We start from the raw sequence: 24,523 nt of genomic DNA, 5'->3' as shown, positions 1-24,523 counted from the left end.
AGCAGTGTTCTTCCGAACAGTTCTCCGGCAGGTCAGGTGTTTTTGTTTTTGTTTGGCCTAGTGGTGACTCTATAATAGGCCAAAGTGAAAAGGGTACCACGTGTTCTTGGGCCTTTCACGGCAATCGGACGCTGCATGCGGGATTTGAGACATTTTGTTCCAAAAATGTGTTTTGCAAAAATTGACCCGCTGGTGGCGCTATAACAGGCCAATGTGGGAAGGGTGGCATCTGTTCCTTGGCCTAGTGGGAATGTGTGTACAAAATCTCACACACATAGCAGGCTGCGTTTGAGACATTTTGTTCAAAAAGGAGCGATCCTGCAAACCCGTCATGATTACATCACTGTAGAGATACTGTGTACTGATTTGTGTGATTTTCGGATAAAATCTGAAGGAATAATATCGAAGAATGTGTTTTACATACTGTAAGTCTGCCCTCTGGTGGCGCTATAAATGGCAGATGTGAAAAATGCAGGGCACAGGTTTTTCCTTGGCCTCTGGGAAGTGTGCATACAAAGTTTTACACTAATCGGTGGTTATAGGTAAAAGCACAAATTGGCCTCTACACAAAATGTATGCAAAATACTGCTTTCATTAATTAAATAGATCACTGACGAGTACTTGACAATTTTATGGCCCAATCAATTACCTTAGTGCACAACCCCTTTGAAGTTCAAAGGGAGCAAGTAAGAGCTCTGGCTGAGCTCCCCCTGACAAAAACGTCCCTCCACTGTTTCTGTTGACATTTAATGTCAACATAAAGAGTGGAACAGAACAGAAATACAGCCAGGGGATGTGTCTTTCTGCAAGGAAACACCCCAGCACAAAAATATAGTTACTGATGTGATGAAGGGAAATTACTGCTAAAAATGTATATATTTTACCTATGATTCCTTTAACATAAGAACATATAAATGCATTTAAAATTAAATAACAATGTTACTTCAAGTATAGCTAAAATTAATTCAGGATTCCAATTCAAAGATAGCAAAAATAGCAGATCTACAGGCTCAAGACGCGTCGCACTGTAACACGTTTTGAGCTTGTAGATCGTCTATTTTTGCTATGTTTTACTGTATAGTATGTGCATTGTGGTCCTCTGGAGTGAATGTGAAAATATAGTGGCCCTGTCCATACTGCCCTCGACGGTACTCAAGGAAAAGTATTGTTACTAAAATAATGACTCGAGTAGAAGTAAAAGTATCTAGTGAAAATACTACTGAAATACTAGACAATCTACAAGCTTACATGACATGGTGTGAGCTTGTAGATCTGCTAGTTTTGCTGAATGTTCACACAGGTGTTAAATAATGAGAATTAAATGGAAGCCATTGTTCTTGTATGAATTTAAAATAAAACTAGGTTTGAAATCTCCAAACCTGCCTACTGATTGTGAAACTGGTTCACTGGGCAGGTTGTTTGTACCGTCCATTTCTGAACCACTATCACTCTATGGATGTTGAAGTGTTTTATACTTCAGAGTAGACAGTTCATAGAAGAGATGTTTGACTAGAAGTGTCAGTGTGTGTGGATTCCACATGGATTGTATGATTGAATATAAATACATTAAACAATGTTTATTCTCTCTTTCTACCAGGGTTGATCAGCACAGAGCAGAGTCTCCAACACCCAGCTGTGTCTCCATGAAGAGTGACTGGTCCATGATTAGACCTATTAACTTCAAAGATGGACACCACTCTACTGATCACAGGTCAGAATGTAAAACACACTGAATGATTTAGTTGTTATCAAACTCTACTAAGCACAGATCACCAGGTTTATAAATGGTCTGGCTCTTATAGTATTAAATCACAAATAGGTTGTGATCGTTTTAATAATGTTTATTTATGACTGTTTACCACAGACCAGGTGGTCCAACACCCAGCTGTGTGTCTATGAAGAGTGACTGGTCTAAAGGAGAAAATTCAGACTGTAGTAGAGTATCTCACTGTCAGCTGTAGTGATCTTTGATTTTTAGGTTGTCTTGAAGTTGAACATAGCATAGGCCTAAACTGTAGAGCTCTTCACGGGTCCAAAAAATGAACTGAAATCGAAATGGACTGCCAATTTTCATCCTATTCCGACCTGTTCCGAAGTAATAATCAAATTACAAAACCAAACCCGAGTGGCCCCGTAACAGTCTCGTCCGATTCCGTCCCTTTCCGACTTTCTTTCTTTTTTACAGACCGTAACGCGTGACATGTTTTCCCGAAATCCTTTTATTTCCGAGGTTGCGAGAGACCCAGAGTCCCAGACCATTAAATCATTATTAAAACCCCTTTTCATGTACCAAGATCCCTCACTCACTGCAGCCGTGTGCTGTGTGCTGTTAACTGATTGACAGGCAGAAGAAGACTGCCAAGGAATCTATAATATTAAGATCGAAACAAAAGCAAGGGACAAAGGAATACTTAAGTCATTTTCGGTTTGTTTGTCATGGTTGTACGTGGGTGCTTTCTCATCAGCCTGGCAGCAGGAGTAGCTACGCATCACGCATGCATTACGCACACACCAAGCTCTTTTTCCCCCACTGTTAAACTGATCCTAGACCAGCATTATCATCTCACAGTTACACAGCCGTTCATCTTGCTGCCACGCGGCTAACGGATCTGATCCTAGGTCAGCTTAAACACAGCATAGTGAGCACACACATTAAACAGAACTCCAGTAGTTTGTTCCTTATAGCGCACGCCAGCACGCACACACACATTGATTTATTGCTTTACAGTTTGCGTAAAATGCAGAAAGTAAACACACAGTACGGGTCCTCTCGGGTAACACACATGATGATTACAGTCCGGTGTTCCAAGGGAGATGCGGCCATTCCGACCCGGCTCCGAGTGACTATGATAAAACACTGACCGATCCCTGTACAGGTTTCTCTGGTCCTCAGGTAATTTTGAGTTCGGGGCCCCCGGGAAGAACTCTACTAGACTGTACTCAAGGAAAAGTATTGTTACTTTAAAATAATGACTTGAGTAGAAGTAAAAGTATCTAGTGAAAATACTACTGAAATACTGACTTCCTTTATAAAACATAGACGATCTACAAGTGTTAAATAATGAGAATTCAATGGAAGCCATTGTCCTTGTATGAATTTAAAATACAACTATGTTTGAAATCTCCAAACCTGCCTTCTGATGGTGAAACTGGTTGGCACTGGGCAGGTTGTTTGTACCGTTCATTTCTGCACCAGCACCACTATCACTCTGAGGACGTTGAAGTGTTTTAAGAAGAGTTCATAGAAGAGATGTTTGACTAGAAGTGTGTGTGGATTCCACATGGATTGTATGATTGAATATAAATAAATTAAACAATGTTCATCCTCTCTTTCTACCAGGGTTGATCAGCACAGAGCAGAGTCTCCAACACCCAGCTGTGTCTCCATGAAGAGTGACTGGTCCATGATTAGACCTATTAACTTCAAAGATGGACACCACTCTACTGATCACAGGTCAGAATGTAAAACACACTGAATGATTTAGTTGTTATCAAACTCTACTGAGCACAGATCACCAGGTTTATAAATGGTCTGGCTCTTATTACTTTAGTTTTAAATTATGAATAGGTTGTGATCGTTTTAATAATGTTTATTTATGACTGTTGACCACAGAGCAGAGTCTCCAACACCCAGCTGTGTGTCTGTGAAGAGTGACTGGTCTAAAGGACTTGGGCCCGACTTCAGTAATGAACCTGGACCTCCACACACACAGTAAGCTCACTGATCTCTGTGAACTTCAACTGGAAAGACACAAACAATGTCTGGTATCTGCTCACAATGTAGACAGCAGTAGATACATAAATGCTCTGGCTCTTAATAGTTTAGTACTTTATTATACTTTAAAATGTTAGTGTTGTAGTTATGGTTATCAGGTTATGATGGTATTAACAGTGTGTCTTTTCAGTTGTTACTCATCATACTGTCCAAAGTACATTAGATAGATTTAATGTTATTCAAGTTCTCAGAATGATACAGACAGACAGACAGACAGACAGACAGACAGACAGACAGACAGACAGACAGACAGACAGACAGGTTATAGGAGTGTAATAACTTAACTTAATGTACAGGCCAAATAAGAATCATGAATATAGACAGATTTCCCTACGCTCCCTGTTGAGGGCGCTGCTGTCATTACTGTGGTGTAAACCACAGCCAGTGTTGGAGTAGAATTAAAATGATAAAAAATGGGAAATACTTAAGTCAAGTACAAATACTCAAACTTTTACTAAAGTACAGTACTTAAGTAAATATAGGCTAAAAGTTACTTTACACTACTGTTTACACCACAGCTAATGGCAGCAATGCTCTCTACAGGGTGTCACTCAATAAATCGGTCTATATAATTGCATGACAGTGTGGACACTATTATAACAACTCCAAGCAGTAAAGAAATAGCCTTATTTTCCCGCTGGGGGGGGGGGGGGCTGTGAGTGCTGGGGGCGTGTTTCCTCCTCCGCGTCATCAGCGCCCACACCTATAGGTGGGTGTAGCGAAAGGGCCTTTCTGTGTGGAGTTTGCATGTTTTCCCCGTGTCTCCTAGGGTAGATACCAGGATCCCAGGATTACATAGGCAATTGGCAATGGGTGAAAATGGGTTACAAAATCGTGGGATAAAAATGTAAGTAAAAAAAAAAAGACCTGTATTTTTGTCAGGAATATAGGCATAATAAATAATACAAATAAATATCCTTCTATCCTCCAGGAATATAGTCATAATAAATAATACTAATAAATATCCTTCTATCCAGCAGGACTAAAGTCATAATAAATAATATAAATAAATATCCTTCTATCCAGCAGGACTATAGTCATAATAAATAATACAAATAAATATCCTTCTATCCAGCAGGACTATTAGTCCTAATACATCATTCTTCTCCTCCACAGGAAGAGGAAGAGGGTGTGTGTTGTGACAGAGCAGGCGTCCAGGTGTTCAGTGTGTGAGGAGGTTCTGACAGATCCAGTCTCTAGCAGCTGTGGACACTGGTTCTGCAGACAGTGCATCACCTCATACTGGGAGCAGTCTGCTCCAACAGGAGACCATGACTGTCCCCAGTGTGGAAAGATCTTCAGGACCAGACGTAGACTGAAGACACCCAGTCACACCAGCAGTGGACACAGTAAGACTGGACACAATTTACACTAATTAACATTCCATGTTATTTACTTTAATATTTAGATGGTAGAAGACATTTTCAAACAGTTCAGCTAAAGACAAAAATATCACACAATATTATTTTCCTGGCATTCATTTTCTTATTGCGACCGTCAGGTCAAAACCTCAGTTAGTTAGTCAGTCCGTCCCTCCGTCACGTGACGTCACACTTTTCCCCTACTCATATCTCCGCCACCGTTGCCCCGAAACTTTACACACACACTCCTTGGCTGCCAAACCACATGGCCCTCTTCTAGCGCCACCATGAGGCCGATTCTTGCAAGACATATTTTTGGACATTGCTCCTGTAACGGAGGTTATCCGAACCTCCCCACCCGGCTTCGAACCCGGTTCAAGTGAAAGTCCAATATCTTAACCATCACTCCAAAGGGACATCCCTATGGAACGAGAGCAGATACTTGACTTTTGAGGCTTCAGGCTGGGGCTGCGACTCTCTCCGCCACACTCCTACAAATTTTGCCCTAAAATCACACAAACCGGTACACAGTATCTCTACAGTCATGTCATCAAAATGCATCTGTCCCATCTAGCGACACCATCTGGCTGATTTTTGAAAAACACATTTTTGGACACTGCTCCTACAGATTTTTCCCTAAAATGATGCAAAGCAGTACACAGTATCTCTACAGTCATGTCATCGACATGGATCTGTCCCATTTCCCATATTCCCTCCTGATTGCCTTCTAAAGTTTGTGCGACCTGACGGTTGCTTATCTCCCAAATTTAGGGAGTCTAACTGGTTCTATTTGTATTTTAGTTTTTCTAACGGAGTACATGTAACACTAATGTGTGTACACATCTGTAAGAATGCAAAGTTATAAATGAAGCTGAATGTTTAAAATGTCTTCATTGTCTTCTCATAGCAGGTGTCAGTTTGCAGGAGGATTTAAAGGTTTATAAGATCACTTTGAACAGTCTGGATGGTGTGACAGACGTCACTGAAGTGCCCTCCCTCAGCAGCATCTTCACAGCGCTCTACATCACAGTGGGAGAGAGTGAAGGGGTTAATAACCAACATGAGGTCTACCAGCTTGAGACGCTCTCCAAGAAGAACACCCTCCATGACCAACCAATCAACTGCTGTGACATCTTTAAGCCCCTCCTCCTTGGCAGAGAGACACCAATCAGAAGAGTTCTGACCAAGGGAGTCGCTGGCATTGGAAAAACCTTCTCTGTGCGTAAGGTCGCTCTGGACTGGGCAAAGGGTTTGGAAAATCAAGATGTCATTCTCCTGGTTCCCTTCTCATTCCGGGAGCTGAACTTGGTCAGAGATGAGCAGCACAGTCTTCTCTCACTGATCCATGTTTTCCATCCAACGTTGAAGAAGGTCACAGCAGAGCAGCTCGCTGTCTGGAAGGTTGGCTTCATCTTTGATGGTTTAGATGAAAGCAGGTTGTCCTTCAACTTCAACAATGACATCATCTCTGATGTCACAGTGACATCATCAGTGGACGGGCTGTTGACAAACCTCATCGAGGGGAATCTGCTCCCATTGGCTCTCATCTGGATAACCACCAGACCTGCAGCAGCCAATCAGATCCCTCCTGCATATGTTGACCTGGTGACAGAAGTACGAGGGTTCACAGATCCCCAGAAGGAGGAATATTTCAGGAAGAGATTCAGTGATGAGGAGCTGGCCAGCAGAATCATCTCACACATGAAGACGTCAAAGAGCCTCCACATCATGTGTCACATCCCAGTCTTCTGTTGGATCAGCGCTACCGTTCTGGAGGACATGGTGAAGACAGACGAGACAGGACAGCTGCCCACGACCCTGACTGCCATGTGCTGCCACTTCCTGTTGGTCCAGACAAAGAGGAAGGAGCTGAAGTATGATGAGCCTCATCAGGGGAAGAAAAGAAACAAGAAAAGAAACAGAAAAGAGGGAGAGAATCAACAGAAGATGATGGAGAAGGACAGGGAGGTTCTTCTGAAGCTGGGCAGGCTGGCGTTTGAACATCTGGAGAAAGGCAGCATCATGTTCTACCAAGAAGACCTGGAAGAGTGTGGTCTGGATGTGAAAGACGCCTCGCTGTACTCAGGAGTGTGCACAGAGATCTTCAAAAGAGAGGGCGTGCTCTTCCAGAGAGCAGTCTACTGCTTTGTTCATCTGATCATCCAGGAGTTTCTGGCTGCAGTCTACCTGTTCCAATGTTTCACACAGAAGAACATGGAGGTCCTGGAGACATTCCTGGGAGACGGTGTCAGTTCTTTGGAGAACTTCCTGGACGAAGCCAACCGTAAAGCCATAGAGAGTAAGAATGGTCACCTGGACCTGTTTCTCCGCTTCCTTCATGGTCTCTCACTGCCGTCCAACCAGAGTCTGTTAGGAGGTCTACTGGTTCAGACACAGTACAGTCCAGAGAGCATCCAGAGAGCCATCAACAACCTGAAGAAGATGGATGATCCCCATGCCTCTCCTGACAGATGTATCAACATCTTTCACTGTTTGATGGAGATGAACGACCACTCAGTGCATCAGGAGATCCAACAATACCTGAAGTCAGGGGACAGATCAAAGACAAAACTGTCTCCAACCCAGTGTTCAGCTCTGGCCCACATGCTGCAGATGTCAGAGGATGTTCTGGAGGAGTTGGACCTGGACAAATACAACACAAACCTTTGGGGGCGACGCAGACTCATCCCAGCTGTGAGGAACAGCAGAAAGGCTCGGTTAGTAGTCATGTGAATTGAAAACTTAGAACAGAAACAATGTACTGTATTGTATGCACGCATGCACGCACGCATGCGTGCATGCGCGCATGCATGAACGCACGCACGCATGTACGCACACACACACACACACACACAATATTGGGTAGAAAGTGCTAGAATAAATTCAACGTTTAATTGATACAAACTGTGTGTGTGTGTGTGTGTGTGTGTGTGTGTGTGTGTGTGTTGTGTGTGTGCGTGTGTGCGTGCGTGCGTGCGTGCGTGCGTGCGTGCGTGTGTGAGTGAGTGTGTGTGTGCGTGTGTAGCACAAATAAAATATTTTCTTTCGGCCCAGAACCTAGAGAAAGTAATCCATGCCCTTGTCTCGTCAAGGCTGGATTACTTCAACTCCCTTTACATAGGGGTTGCAAACTCCACCCTCTCCCGCCTTGACTGGCACCCATAGACGGGACCACAGAGCTTTTTCTGTGGCTGGCCCAGCTCTCTGGAACAGCCTTCCATCAGACTTAAAACACACCTCTTCACCCTAGCATTTGAGCCCTAGACCCCTCCCTCCCTGTGCCTTTTATCTGTCAGTATTTTATATCTTAAATGTTTTGTTTTTATAGCTGTTCTTACAAGGTTTTAAATGTTTACAAATGTTTCTATTGTTTTTGCTTTGTATTGATGTATAGCACTTTGGTCAACCTGGTTGTTTTTAAATCTGCTTTATAAATAAATGGACTTGACGTGTGTGTGTGTGTGTGTGTGTGTGTGTGTGTGTGTGTGTGTGTGTGTGTGTGTGTGTGTGTGTGTGTGTGTGTGTGTGTGTGTGTGTGTGTGTGTGTGTGTGAACGTGGTCTGATTGACCACCTCTAATTACAGACTTGTTGGCTTTGGTTGTTGGTTCCAGAAGGAACACATGGAAGTTGTGTCTTCAGCTCTCAGTTCTAATCCATCCCATCTGAGACACCTGGACTTAAGTTACAACCACCTGGATCTGTATCTACTGGATCTACTCTGTGCTGCACTGAAAAGTCCTCATTGTAGACTGGAGACTCTACGGTGAGATTAATTTACAATCATTATTTCTATCAGTGATTTATCATGTGATTATAATATGAATATTGTGGCATGAATAATGTTGATATCATAGTAACACACATTGACTGGGATAATGAGGAGGTACAGTAACTACAGTATGTACATGTTCACTAAATTCACTCAAACCACTCAAAGACTGTCTGTCTGTATCAGGGTAAAAACAATCCAAGTGGCAATATCACAATGCAGCTCTGTTACTAGTAAAAGTAATAAATACACTTTATTACCAAATACTCATTATGCAGAATGCCCCCTTTTTATGTTTTCAAAATGTGTCGAAAAAAAAAAAAAAAGTGTATAATAGGTGATAAAATAGCTGGTTTATGTATATTGCAATAATCTAAATCAGATCTGAAGTAAATGGTTACTAAAGTTTTCAAATAATTAATGAGTAAAAATTACAGTGTTTGCCTCTATAGATGTAGTGCAGTAGAAGTATAAAATATACAAAGTTGACATAATCAAGTAAAGTAAATAAAGTAAACTAAACTTGTACTTAAGTACAGAAGTTGAGTAAATGTACTTAGTTCCATTCCACCACTGGTCTGTATCGTCTCTTTCTCCAGCAGATGTCCTTCATGTGTCTGTGACATCAGCAGTTATCAGCTTCACTTGTCTTCAACTGTCCATCAATTGACCTTTGACCTGTTAGGTTTTATGTGTATAATGAAGCAATAAGCCACAAGAGGCATGTGGTTACCCAGTATTTTATAACGTCTGAAAGGCGTGGTGAGACACGAAGCGAAGCCGAGTGTCTCCAACCCTCTCAGCCGTTATAAAATACAGGTAACCACATGCCTCGCGTGGCTTCTTGCTTTTCTAAAACCGTTACAATATGTCAACATGATAAATCATAGACATGTACCAACTAAAACTGTTCTATTTCACTAATAATTCACTACAAGGTCTGCAAGAAAGTAGTTCCCAGCTACAAGAAAGTAGTTCCCAGCTACAAGAAAGTAGTTCCCAGCTACAAGAAAGTAGTTCCCAGCTACAAGAAAGTAGTTCCCGGCCAGGCTGCAGAAACACCTGTTGCAATCAGAATGGGTTATAGGGGGGGCGCTTGGTGTTTTTACAAGCCCCGCCCAGAGGCACTCAGTTACAGTCCTATGTGTGTGGTTGGAGCTTATAAGCCCCGCACGGCAGGATTTGAGAGAAAATCAAGCGCTCCCTTCTCTAGTTCAGCTTCACAACACTGTGGAAAGAAATAATGCACCTGGGTTTGATATAAACTGATTCAAGGTGTGGATTATCATGTCATTTAGACACTGGTTTAATCAGAAACCAGCCAATCAGAATTAAGTATTGGAACTAACCATTTAGAAACTCTGTTTTCAGTCTCTTTGCTGGATCATCTGTTTTCAACATGTTGCTGTTTCCTGTCTGTTGCGAGATTAAGTAAAGATTATTTAGTTCATGTTACTCTGTCTGGTTTTCTATTCTAAAACCCAGACAGTCCATCCAGACCAGGTCCTTTAATAGGTGGTTGTAAGCAGGTTCTCAGAATAATGTATTTTATAGCAGACAATCAAACATTTTGTGTTTTATTTCTCATTTAGACTGATGAACTGCTGGTTGTCAGAGAGAAGCTGTGAAGTTCTGGCCTCAGCTCTCAGATCTAATCCTTCTCATTTGAGAGAATTAGACTTGAACTTCAACGTGTTGCCGGTGTCTGGACTGAAGAACTTCTCTGGACTGGAGTCTCTGCAGTGAGTAGACTTGGACTGTGTCCATGTTGGTTAGTGCAGTGATTCCCTTGTTTCATGTTCCAATGGCATAACGTCTATTGTGCTAGTAAAAATATACAAGCGAAATACGTAAAATAAGCTGGGCTTGCAAGATTTCATTAACACTAGTTACTTTGCTGATCTAAATTATAATATGTTAAAACATACATAAACCACTTTAGCCCTATTTTATACCTTGGCTATTTGAAAATAGCCAAGCTACAAGCTCACAACGCGTCACATCGTGACACGTTGTGAGCTTGTAGATCTGCTATTTTCAAACATTTTGGACTTTTACTTTTAGTATTTTAAGTAGATTTTGATGCCAATACTTTTGTACTTTTACTCAAGTACATTTTGAATTCTGGACTGCTACTTGTAACAGAGTACTTCTACAATGCAGTATTGATACTTTTACTGAAGTAGAAAATGTGAGTACTTTTTCCACCACTGCATTTTTACACATAAAGTTTATAAAGTCCTCCTCAACCGTCGTTCTCACAGAACACACAACTGTGCTGTGAAAAAACAGTGCTCCTGTGTGTGTGTGTGTGTGTGTGTGTGTGTGTGTGTGTGTGTGTGTGTGTGTGTGTGTGTGTGTGTGTGTGTGTGTGTGTGTGTGTGTGTGTGTGTGTGTGTGTGTGTGTGTGTGTGTGCGTGCGTGCGTGCGTGCGTGCGTGCGTGCGTGCGTGCGTGCGCAGAAGATATAATCTCTTCCCTTGCTGAATTAAACGTAATGTCTATATTATCTGCTCTGTTAAAATTCAAATAATGACAATTTAAATGAATCCTACTTGATGCAACATTCATTGCACTCCTTGTAAACTGAGCTTTGCCACGTTCATAAAGTTATAGTAGCCTAGTAAGAAAAGGGTGAGTCACCTTTTCAATCACCTTTTTTTAATCAAAACACATATTTTTCTTTTGCAAGTTCCCACAATTTTTGCAAATTCCTGTCATTTCACTAGTAGCAGAAACAATGTAGTGTCAGGTAGTGGAGACGTTGTGTTAGACAGTCAGACATTGATGCATTGTTGTTCTACTTCCTACAGAGTGAAACATGGAGGAGAATTCTGGAATTCTGAGCCTAATCCTCAACTCCTTAAAATATGTGAGTATCTGTCTGTCTGTCTGTCTGTCTGTCTGTCTGTCTGTCTGTCTGTCTGTCTGTCTGTCTGTCTGTCTGTATGTATTTGTATACAGTGTTTTCTCCTCTGTTGGCCCCTCCCTCCCTGGATGCTGTCCTGAAAGCTCTTCAGTAGAGCTTCCAGTGAATGCAGGAGGTTTCTCTGCTCTTGGCCTGGTCCTTCACACCAGCTGATGCTTGTTTACAAAACACTCCCTCTACCTGACACACCTTCTGCAATGTTCAACCCTCCTTCTGCCACACATTCTGCTTAATGTCCCCCAAACACACTGGCCCTCATTTATTAACGTGGTGCAGATCAAAATGTTTGCGTACACTGACATTTAGGCATTTATCATTTCAATGTGACTTTGACGTCAGCGTAGGGTAGGATCAGATCTCACATCAAGTTCAGAGGTGGTGTAGGAGTCATCTTACACCTCTTATTCCATTATAGACATGCGGGGCAGCATTGTCTAACTATCTGACAGGCAATGGACACATGTATCCACTCGAAAATGTATATCTAACACACTAATAAATAATCCTGTGAACATTTTATAAAAGCATATAGCCGGCTACGTCATGGACATGCACGCTGATTTTATTTCCAAATTACAACGACAAGCAATTTAAATCTAGTGATATGGCAGCAATCTACATTAAGTGCTTTAACACTAACAGTCTATTGCAGATCTGGCTCAGAACAAGCACAGATACGAACGCATGCAAGAGCATTTTCGGGAACAGCTCGGCGCCGCTGTAATCTTACATTTTCGTGGACTGTGAGCATCCAATTTAAACAGTGACGTGAGTCCTTTATTAAGGATAAAACCTGAAGGTCCAAACCTGGCTGTGCCCAGCCCAGCGCACGCTGTGGATGATTTATTTGAGGGTCCACGGCCCACCGGGGAGATGGCTAGCCCGTGCGGGAAATATACTGTATATACCGGTACATGATTGCTATAGTTTAAGCACTCAAACGTGCATTGCACTCGTCACAGATATTGGGTTAAATGTATATCCAAACATAACCGTGGGGTCTCTCAATGTATACAGTAGCTACTGTACACTATGCTGGAGTTAATGATGAAACCCGACGCTCCACCTGTGCCCACAGCGCACCATCTTCCCCGTGGGCGCCGTGGATTTATTTATGCCACCTGGAGATCACTCAACACCAGCCAGCCTTCATCCATCAATGCTTAGAGCCTCATTCATTCTTCAACCACTGCATTCAGATGACCTTTAGGTGCCGTTCACCACCACGAACAACTTTTCTTCTTTTTTTTTGCGTCCATAAAGTTATTATTATTATCCATGACGGAGGCGATGAGCCGACTCAGCGCCGTTATCGAGTTATGTGGATAATGTAATAATAATAATAATAACTTAATCACCGGAAAAAAAAAAAAAAAGCCATCTGCGGTGGGCAAGCGGGGACGCGAACCCGCGGCTCATGGACCGAAAACAGAATGCCTTAACCGCTCAGCCACCAAACTACAACTTTGAGGAGGGTATTCAATATCTATTTATAGGAAAGAAAAAGCCTAACGTGCATTGTTGCTTCTTGCTTTTCTGCCGTTCACTCGGTGACATGGACACTACATCATTTCGGCTTCATATGAACGCTTGATAAAAAAGGCAAAACGCAACACCAATATCCCGGGACCTCGCCGTTTTCTCTACAGAGCGTTACCATATGTACAGGGCCTTAGTTTCCAGGATATCTGTCATTAAAGGACAACTCCGCCCTAAATCACTTCTAGGCTCATTTTCCTACTTATATTGATCCAAAAAGACTGTCCATGGGGTCTATTAGGCAGTAATTCCCCTGTTGTCCAGTTTCCCCAGCAGAACCCAGCAGCTGTCATAGCATAGAGTGGAGCCTATAAGCCTATCACTTTGACACTATTTGTTGTGGTCAAAAGTGTTTTTATTTTTCATGAATGTGGTACTAGTTGTCCTTACAAACACATCCATGTCATCGTTGTCCCACACAAGCCATCACACTCTGCTAACAGATGTTATGCTTTTATGTGTTTTGCCAAGTCCCGGAAAAGATGCCCTGTGATTGGCCAGTGCAGTCACTTTGATTGGCACTTGTGCCGAATGCTCACCCCAAAACATTATTTATGAGATTGTGGTGGCTTGTGTGGGACAACCAAGGCATGGATGTGTTTGTAATGACAACTAGTAACACATTCATGAAAAAGAAAATCACTTTTGAACACAACAATTATAGTGTAAAAGTGATAGGCTTATAGGCTCCACTCTATGCTATGTGTGTGTGTGTGTGTGTGTGTGTGTGTGTGTGTGTGTGTGTGTGTGTGTGTGTGTGTGTGTGTGTGTGTGTGTGTGTGTGTGGTTTGTGTGGGACGTGGACATGAAGGGAAGTTTATTAGCTTTCCTTTCGTTGTTAGGACGCATTCCGCTTGTTCTGGCCGTAAAGTCGGGCATTTCAAGAATATTTAAGGGCGTGTTATTTAAATTTCAGCCTGGGCATTTATCAAGGCTGAGATCAAATGTACTCCAGGTGTGTCTTTAGGAAGTGTTCATAAATGCCACTTGAAATTTGGCCTACGCAAAATTTGGGAAAAAAAGAATTACTGTTTTTTACACTCCATTGATAAATGAGGGCCACTGTCTCCTCCTTTCAGTTGGCTACAGACCTATATTGTACTTTTTACTCCACAACAATTATTTGACAGGGTTAGTTGATAGTTACTTTTCAGATTAATAAAATAAATACATAAAAAATACACACAGAACCACTTAAATAATAATTTGGCTTTTCAAACAAATAGCAGATTTGCAAGCTCAAAACGCGCTGCATCTCAGCACGTTGTGAGCTTGTAGATATGCTATATGAAAAGCTCGACTGGCTGTCTGTCCGTCCTTCTGTCAGTCAGTCAGTCAGTCAGTCAGTCAGTCTGTCTGTCTGTCACGTCACGTCACGTCACGTGACGTCACGTCACGTCACGTCACGTCACACTTTTGCCCTACTCATATCTCTACCCCTATCCATGCTAAACTTTGCACACACACTCCTTGCCTGCCAAACCACAACCTCCAGGACCCCCGGAGCTCCAGGGACCCCCTGGCGCCGCTCCCAAAAAGTGCAAAAATGACCAAATGACCACCCCAACGGGGCTGCTCACGGGGAATTCCCGGGGACCACCGACTCCTGGTGCTCCAGAACGGATGCAAAAGTGCTCGCGCCACCTACCGGCGGACCCCCACCACCTACCTGTGGACCCCCCCACCTACCTGTAGACCCCCCCGCCACCTACCTGTGGACCCCCACCACCTACCTGCGGACCCCCACCACTTACCTGTGGACCCCCGCCACCTACCTGTGGACCCCCACCACCTACCGGCAGACCCCCACCACCTACCTGTGGACCCCCACCACCTACCTGTAGACCCCCGCCACCTACCGGCAGACCCCCACCACCTACCTGTGGACCCCCACCACCTACCTGTAGACCCCCGCCACCTACCGGTGGACCCCCACCACCTACCTGTGGACCCCCGCCACCTACCTGTAGACCCCCACCACCTACCTGTGGACCCCCACCACCTACCTGTGGACCCCCGCCACCTACCTGCGGACCCCCACCACCTACTGGCGGACCCCCGCCACCTACCGGCAGACCCCCACCACCTACCTGTGGACCCCCGCCACCTACCTGTGGACTCCCGCCACCTACCGACAGACCCCCACCACCTACCTGTGGACCCCCACCACCTACCGGCAGACCCCCACCCCCTACCTGTGGACCCCCACCACCTACCTGTGGACCCCCACCACCTACCGGCAGACCCCCACCACCTACCTGTGGACACCCGCCACCTACCGACAGACCCCCACCACCTACCGGCAGACCCCCACCACCTAGCAGCAGACACTGCAGCCCAATAAAAAGGCCGTAACTCGGGCACCCCGGCAGACCCTCGCGGAACCCGCAGACCCCCACGCCGCTGGGAAAGAAATATGGGAAAATAGTCTAAGGTAGCCGATCTACAAACTACTGCTCCACTCCACGGCCCCTGGTGTATACATGTGACCTGACGGTCGCTTATCTCCCCATTAGGGAGTCTTAAGCTGGTTGCACACTGCTGCGTTTTTCGTTGCAAAATACGTTTTTCAGGGCAAGGAGAGAGAGAGAGATAGAGAGAGCAAGGGACCGAGTGGTGCGCGAAACGGGCGTCAGTGTGCAAACGTGACTGACATAACGTGAGGTTGATTTTTTTATTCACGCGCTCCGAAATTCACCCCGATATTCGGCCCGAAAAACGCAGCACTGTGCAACCTGCTTTACTGGTAGATCTGCTATTTTCAGAGCGCAACACCCGAGCAGAATAAAACATAAAATGACTTGTCTTTTAGTTCTACTGGATCTCGTCTCCACACACTCTCGTCTCCACTAAATGTGTGTTTAGTTTTTATTTAGTTTCACACAGTGACAAAAGTTGACAAACATTTTTCGTCATAGTTTTAGTTGACAAAATCAACACTAATAGCCTATCAATCATAATAAAAATACCCTATCTACAAGCTATTTTTACTGAAAAAAACTACATAGGGCATAATAATTCATAATAAATAAATGTTTTCTCTTCCTACAAATGTAGTGGAGTTAAAAGTACAATATGTGTCTTTGAAATGTAGTGAAAGTCACAAGTATCCAGTAATACAAATACTCAGGTATTAGTACTTTAACTACACAACATTAACTTATTGTGTACTCAGTTACTGTAAACCAATCTCTCTCTCTCTCTCTCTCTCTCTCTCTCTCTCTCTCTCTCTCTCTCTCTCTCTCTCTCTCTCTCTCTGTGTGTGAATATTTTAATACTTTTTAAATATTAAATATTTGTAATGTTTCCTGTCTTGTTCTCTCATCAGACTTCCATCGTCTCACACTGGATCCCAATACAGCGAGCAGAACACTCTGTCTGTCTGAGAGCAACAGGAAGGTGACTCGGCCAGAGGGGGAGGAGCTTCAGTCATACCCTGATCATCAGGACAGATTTGATGATAAGTGTAATCAGGTTCTGTGTACAGAGGGTCTGACTGGACGCTGTTACTGGGAGGTAGAGACGAGTGGAGATGTTAGTATAGGAGTGGCTTACAGAGGAATCAGCAGGAGAGGAGAGGGTACTAATATACTTGGGGACAATGATCTGTCCTGGAGTCTGCACTGTAATGAAGGCTTTTATGCAGTCTCTCACAATAGTAGGATCACTTACCCCCCTGGTGCTTCCTCTGGCTCCAACAGAGTAGCAGTGTATGTAGACCATGCTGCTGGTACTCTGTCCTTCTATGATGTGTCCTCTGATTCACTGACACACATTTACACCTTCCAGGCCACATTCACTGAACCACTCTACCCTGGGTTTGAGTTTTATGACTCCTCCTCCTCCTCAGTGTGTCTTTGTGAGGACAGATAATGTCTCTGATGAGTTGACATCAACCAATATGGTTGCTATGGATGTGTGTTTGAACACAAGAAGCATTTTGGACATCCAAGGTTTCCAGCAGACAGCAACATAGTTTATGTATTTATGTATATAGTTCATGTATATTTTATATGTCCACAGTACAGTCAATACTGCAACGTAGAAATACTCTGATAAAAGTAAAAGTCTGGAATTCCAAATTTGCTTGAGTAAAAGTGCAAAAGTATTGGCATCAAAATGTACTTAAAGTAGTGTTGAATTTGTCGACTAAAAATATGATTTTTTTTCATCGACTACCTTTTTTCACTGACTAAATAAAAGCTAAACAATCACTGAGCTATGATGACTAAAACTAAGACTAAATATATAGTCAATTTCGTAAAATGTCAGGGAGGGACTATAGTGGAGAAGTCATTTTATGTTTGGTTGTGCTCGGGCGTTGCTCTCTGAAAATAGACGATCTACAAGCTCACAATGCGACAGGTTGTGAGCTCAGTTATTTTCAAATGTCTGAAATGTACATAGTCTGGCTGGCTGAAAAGGTTTTCTGCCTGACAGTAACACAATTATCTACACAGCATGCTTTATCAGACCTGCATTCATGCCTGTATACACGTGACAGGGTGGCCACGCACGCACGCACGCACGCACGCACGCACGCACGCACGCACGCACGCACGCACACACACACACACACACACACACACACACACTCACACACACACACACACACACACACACACACACACACACACACACACACACACACACACACACACACACACACACACACACACACACACTTTCTAAACGTCCTCAAGTGCTCTTGGCATGGTGCCAGACTGCACCCATCTCTCTGTGAGTCAAACCAGTCCAACAGCAACAGACCAGAGACAAACACACAGAAAGACAGGACCAAACACACAGAGACAAACACACAGAAAGACAGGACCAAACACACAGAGACAAACACACAGAAACACAGGACCAAACACACAGAGACAAACACACAGAAAGACAGGACCAAACACACAGAGACAAACACACAGAAAGACAGGACCAAACACACAGAGACAAACACACAGAAAGACAGGACCAAACACACAGAGACAAACACATAGCAAGACAGGACCAAACACAACTCTCTCTAAGGCCTCCCATGCATGACATGGATTCTTCTATAAACAACATTTTACTGCAAAAGTGGTGAAATTGATATAAAGTTCTAAGCTAAACCCAAACTAAAAATAAAGCCTTTCCATTGTTTACTTTGTAGTGACTGTGAGATGGATTATCATTACAACACACATGGCTTGTAGGAAACATGTGGTTCTACTGAATCCAGCAATACCAATGTGTAAATGTGGCTTGTATACTCAGGCAGTTACTGTATGCCACTGTATACTGGTGTCCCAAATGGGGTGTCGCTCATAAGGATTGCATTGGCAGCTGCAGTACTCAGTTCTCCCTTATACTTAAGTGGTGGCGGTGTCTCAGTCATAAAACCACTCCAACTTTTATCTGAATAATGAATAATGTAAGTCTGAAATCAGATATGAGCTGCCAGTCTGTAAGAACAAATGACTTTTCCCCTTTGCTGTGGAAATCTTTTCTATTTCTATAAAATAAAATGTTTGTATGAACACCTGAATCTTTGCAGTTTTCTTAATAGTGGTATACTTTAAATCCTCAGGTTAAGCTCATTAAGTCTAATCATGTGTGTACTTAATAAATGCATTATGATGTTAATGATGATGCTCTATGAACACTACTATGATTTTTTTTATAAAATAGTCAATATTTATTTATTTTATTATAAAGCATCCTGAAGTATAAACGTATTATATGTGAGTAAGGGTGACTAGATGTCCTAACATATCCAAAGCTATACCAAAGCTATAGTGTTTTAAATCAATTAACCCAGTTGTGGGTTTTTATGGGTCACAACTCAAGTAAATATCCCATAGAATAATTTGATAAATTATAAAACAAATAAAAAAAATAATGCTTGGTTCTTGAGCTAAAAAGTTTGGGAACCACTGGTTTGAACTGACGTGAAAATATTATCATAATCGTATGAATCAAATGATTAATTTACTTGATAAGGTAAAGCATTATAGAAATATTTCACTTCCAAACAGTGTTGCCGTGGTCTTGGGTCGCGCGCCCCCGGCGACCCATATCTTTTCTGAGCCGGTGTCTCGCACCCCCCCAGCAGGGGCGTCACACCAAATTCTGGGCCCTGGGTACAAGGATTCACTGCGGTTCCCCCATGAATGTTAACTATTGAAAAATAGCAGATATACAAGCTCACAGCGTGGCACTAAGTGCCGCGCTGCGAGCTTGTCGATCTGCTATTTTAGAAAAATCGTGAAAAAATGCATTAAGGGCCACTCGCCCTCCCTCAAAAAATGTGTGCAAGAAACCTATGTTTCCATGTCAGTGATGCACAAACCTTTTCATGTGAAGGACCCCAAAATGATATGAATTTGGCCACGGACCCCCAACTCAAAATATTTAGTTCCAGGGACCCCCCCAGAAGCAAAATTTGAGTTACAAATGTTCGCTTAAAAAAATACATATTCAAAGATTTGCACACATTTTCACGACTTTTCAAAAATAGCAGATCTATACAAGCTCGCAGCGCGGCACTCGGTGCCGCGCTGTGAGCTTGTATATCTGCTATTTTTCTAGTTACTAGTTACTAGGGCCCCTCAACCTTGGGCCCTGGTAACTCAGTCCCACTTTCCTACCCCTTGTGACGCCCCTGCCCCCCAAGTTAGGGTTAGGGTTAGCAGTGGTGCAATGGTTTTTATCAGTGTCTTACCATCCACTTGAATGGAGAAAGATATGTTTATCTGTTATCTGGCCCAGTGGGAATGGGCCTTCAATCTGTTATCTGGCCCAGTGGGAATGGGGCCTTCAATCTGTTATCTGATCCAGTGGGAATGGGCCTTCAGTCTTACGTTTTGTTCCTGTTTAAAGCTCCAGTAAAGGTTTGTGTTTTCAACCAACTCCACTCTCTATGCATCATAATTACCAACCCTTCCTGCATGGTTCCTGGGCCAAGGCCTAACATACAGCCTCTAAAAATCACAGTGGTTTACATTACAGAATATGTGCATGCATACATATCTGTCTGTCTGTCTGTCTGTCTGTCTGTCTGTCTGTCTGTCTGTCTGTCTGTCTGTCTGTCTGTCTGTCTATTTACACAGGCTGGGATAGTGTTTAGGGTTTAAATTCAGGCTATTCCATTTCAAATGATGTAAAACATGTGATACAGGCTATATGTATTGTAATGTGACAGTTTGTCCACAAGGGGGCACACCGACACCACATCTGCAGGGTTCTGGTGACCGTCAGAGCAGTGAGTCAACAACTGCCAGACATAACAACAGACACAATACTAGTGTTTATAGGCCTATACAATAACAGACACAATACAGACATTATTGCATTTCTGTCTATACAAAAACAACAAACTAATATTAATATACAAATTATACCACGGTTTCTTTCATTTAATATTACACATAGGCTTATGTTTTGTCATAGATTTCCATGTATGTATGTATTGTTTCTATTATGTAGGCCTGGCTATTATTGATGAATTGAGTACAATATACCACAGTGGAAACAAGCCCCCTGGGTTCTATTTGTGTTATCCTTTTAGCAGTGGCTCAGGGGTAGAGTGGCCGGATGTTCGATCCTTTGCTCCCCCAGAGTTAGTGTTGAAGAGTCCTTGAGCAAGACTCTGAACCCCTAACTGCTCCTGATGAGCAGGTTGGTGCCAAGCATGGTTTCCTCTGACATCAGTGTATGAATGTGAGATCAGATGGATGGATGGATGGATGGATGGATGGATGGATGGATGGATGGATGGATGGATAAATGACCACATTGTAACTTGTAAGATTTGATTCCATTTGTTGGTGTATTTCTTCCAAAAATAGTTTTTGTACTGTCCACACTCACTGGCCTCATTGTTAATAATAGCTGATCTGAACACAACATGTGAACACACACACACACACACACACACACACACACACACACACACACACACACACACACACACACACACACACACACACACACACACACACACACACACACACACACACACACAGGAATACAGTAGGTTTATTTTTAAATAAAAAATCAAGGCTGCTTCATTCAGTTCCCTTCTCCCCCTAGTGGGCTGCAGGTGTAATGCAGGTAATCACAGTGTTGCCAGATTTAGCCAAGTCTATGATACTGTAACATATGGTATGCACAGTCAGCAATAGGTAAAATATAGATTATTAGTAATAATAAACTTAGTAATAAACTTACTTACAGACTGTGTGGGCTAGAACCAGGGGTCTTCAACGTTTTCAGGCCAAGGACCCCTTAGTTGAGAGAGAGATGAAGCAGGGACCCCCACAATCTGTTCATAGATTCCATAGTTTCATTGTTTGACAGCACAATCATCAGTGTATTTTGGATTCATGTCAATTTGTGTTTTCAGATATTTAACCACTTGAACCTTCAATACTTAATAAACTTGACCTTTCACTCTGTACTTAGTCTGCTCTTTTTCCCCTCTACACCAAACCTTGTTAACAAAAAAAAAAAAAAAATAGCAGATCTAGAAGCTCACTGCGAGGTGTTGTGAGCTTGTAGATCTGCTATTTTCGGCTAAAAGAATATGGGCACTATGGTTCAAGTGGTTAATATAAAAAAGGATAAAAAAGGAGTTTCTGTCACACAAAGATTTGGAGGACCCCCTGTAGTAACTCTGAGGACCCCCTAGGGGTCCCGGACCCCCTGTTGAAGACCCTTAAACTAGAGCACTAATACTCTACAATAACTCACTACACACTTTATCAGATGTATTAAGCTTTAATTTAATGTTTCACATTGCAAAGTGTTGTTAGCTTGAAAATTATTTATTGGTGACAAATGACAGGTCAAACTACAGTGTATAATTTAGGCTTTAACTTTGACATGTTCTCTTCTCTATGTGTCCATTTATTTTACTTCTAGACGTCAGAATCTGATCATCCAATCATAGTCTGGTTAGGGGAAAAAACGCGGCTTTCTCATTGGCTGTGCTGAACCGCATCAACCCTGCTGACAAGTGGTGTCAGGTAAATGTTTTGTTTAGAATCACACAAGTTCTGCTTCTGTTTAGGGTTAAATGGTAAATGGTGCATTTATATAGCGCTCTTATCCAAGGCGCTTTACATAGATTGTGCATTACATTCACCCATTCAAACACACATTCACACCGGTGGCGGAGGAAACCATGCAAGGCACCAACCTGCTCACTGGGAGCAGTTAGGGGTCTTGCTCAAGGACTCTTCAACATTAACTCAGGGGGAGCCCGGATTCGAACTGAGAACCCTTCGGGAACCCTTCATGCTCTAATAACGGTTTCTCTTCCCCTGAGCTATGCCGCCCCTTAGAGTTAGGGTTTTAATCCACATGTAGATCCAGTAGATCCATGAGGAATGAATCTAAGTCACTGTTCCTGGTTTAACCCACATGGGAGTCTTCAATGTTTTCAGGCAAGGGACCCCTTAGTTGGAGTAATGTGTTTCAGACATTTAACCACTTGAACCGTCAAATACTTTAGTCTGTTCTTCTTTTCCCTCTACAAACCTCTTTGCCAAAAATAGCCGATCTACAAGCTTACAACACCAGGGACCCCCAGGGTTCCTCCAGTGGGTTCTAAATGGACCCTTACAGGTCCATGTGTTTCCATTTATTCATTCTCCAGAACCAACCGTCTCAGTTCAGTCAGTGTGTTGGTGTTTGCATGACTTTCATCATTGACTGATTATTGTTGTGATCAGTGAAGTGTAGTTACCCAATGTGGCCACAGGGTGGCATCTCAGTGCAGCATCATGTAGCAAAAAAACATTATTTTTAGTTTGCCTGTTTGTGCATGTTTTTTTGTTTTTTTGTTCTTCAAAATACAAAAAGCACATATACATAGCACATGTACACGCTTTTGATGTGCTGTGAGCTTGTACATCTGCTATTTGTGAAGAAGTATACAATAGGTTACAATTATTGTGGCTCTGTATTTGGCATAAAATGATGTTCTAAGCCATTGGTTCTCAAAGTGAGGTTTGGGGACCCCCAGGGGTCCTTGGGGGGGGGTTCCAGGGGGTCCCCAGGAAAAGTAGTCAACATAGCATCATAATCATTTGAACCACTTTATCCATTGGTAGGTTGCCTATTCAAAAATAACATGAGCTACAAGCTCACAGCTTGTACAGTACATGTTTGAAAATATTTGAAAAAAAAAAACATATCGAAAATGTTTAGAATATTTAGAATAATTGTGAAAAGTGTTTAACACAAATGCTCTCTTCTAGGGGTCCCTGTTCAAAATCATTTTCAGATGGGGGTCCTCGGCCAAACATACATTTGGGGGTCCTTGGCATGAAAAGGTTAGAGAACCAAGGCTTAAAGGACATCCCTCATCTTACAGGATGTCATTTGTATAAACTGTAGATGTGAGTGGACTAGGATTTTCTCTCTCTTCTGCCAGTGATCAGTGATCACCCTTTTTAATTTGGGTTTAGCTTATGACTTTATATCAATTTCACCACTTTTGCAGTAAAATGTTTTCATACAAGAATCCATGTCATGCATGGGAGGCCTTAGAGAGAGTTGTGTTTGGTCCTGTCTTTCTGTGTGTTTGTCTCTGTGTGTTTGGTCCTGTCTTTCTGTGTGTTTGTCTCTGTGTGTTTGGTCCTGTCTTTCTGTGTGTTTGTCTCTGTGTGTTTGGTCCTGTCTTTCTGTGTGTTTGTCTCTGTGTGTTTGGTCCTGTCTTTCTGTGTGTTTGTCTCTGGTCTGTTGCTGTTGGACTGGTTTGACTCACAGAGAGAGATGGGTGCAGTCTGGCACCATGCCAAGAGCACTTGAGGACGTTTAGGTGTGTGTGTGTGTGTGTGTGTGTGTGTGTGTGTGTGTGTGTGTGTGTGTGTGTGTGTGTGTGTGTGTGTGTGTGTGTGTGTGTGGGTGTGTGTGTGTGTGTGTGTGTGTGTGTGTGTGTGTGTGTGTGTGTGTGTGTGTGTGTGTGTGTGTGTGTGTGTGTGTGTGTGTGTGTGTGTGTGTGTGTGTGTGTGTGTGTGAATGGGTGAATGTAATGAATGTGTGTCAGTGTGTGAATGGTAATGTAATGCACAATCTCTGCAAAGCACCTTGGATACACACACACTCACACACACACACACACACACACACACACACACACACACACACACACACAC

At 42.9% G+C, this 24,523-nt stretch overlaps 2 protein-coding genes across 2 annotated transcripts in view; both read left to right on the top strand.

Moving 5' to 3' along the window:
* Positions 1–3,862: 3,862 nt before the first annotated feature.
* Positions 3,863–24,523, top strand: part of LOC308290425 (protein NLRC3-like) — a gene marked incomplete at both ends in the record, with an annotated part of 183,440 nt that continues 162,779 nt past the window's right edge. The window contains 3 exons of the mRNA XM_080732253.1: positions 3,863–3,873; positions 4,892–5,085; positions 6,113–7,853. Coding sequence (XP_080588379.1) covers positions 3,863–3,873; positions 4,892–5,085; positions 6,113–7,853 — 1,946 coding nt within the window. The remainder of the gene's footprint in view (positions 3,874–4,891; positions 5,086–6,112; positions 7,854–24,523) is intronic.
* LOC308304200 (stonustoxin subunit beta-like) lies at positions 13,252–17,246 on the top strand (the record flags this gene model as incomplete). Its single annotated transcript, XM_080748762.1, has 2 exons — positions 13,252–13,309; positions 16,702–17,246. The coding sequence occupies 2 exons, from the start codon at positions 13,252–13,254 to the stop codon at positions 17,244–17,246; spliced, it is 603 nt and encodes a 200-aa protein (XP_080604888.1).

This window comes from Nannobrachium achirus (assembly GCF_963921795.1).
Source record: "Nannobrachium achirus genome assembly, chromosome: 1".
Classification (NCBI taxonomy): Eukaryota; Metazoa; Chordata; class Actinopteri; order Myctophiformes; family Myctophidae; genus Nannobrachium; species Nannobrachium achirus.
Note: the sequence above shows the minus strand (reverse complement) of the source record. Positions and strands in the feature narration are given on the sequence as shown.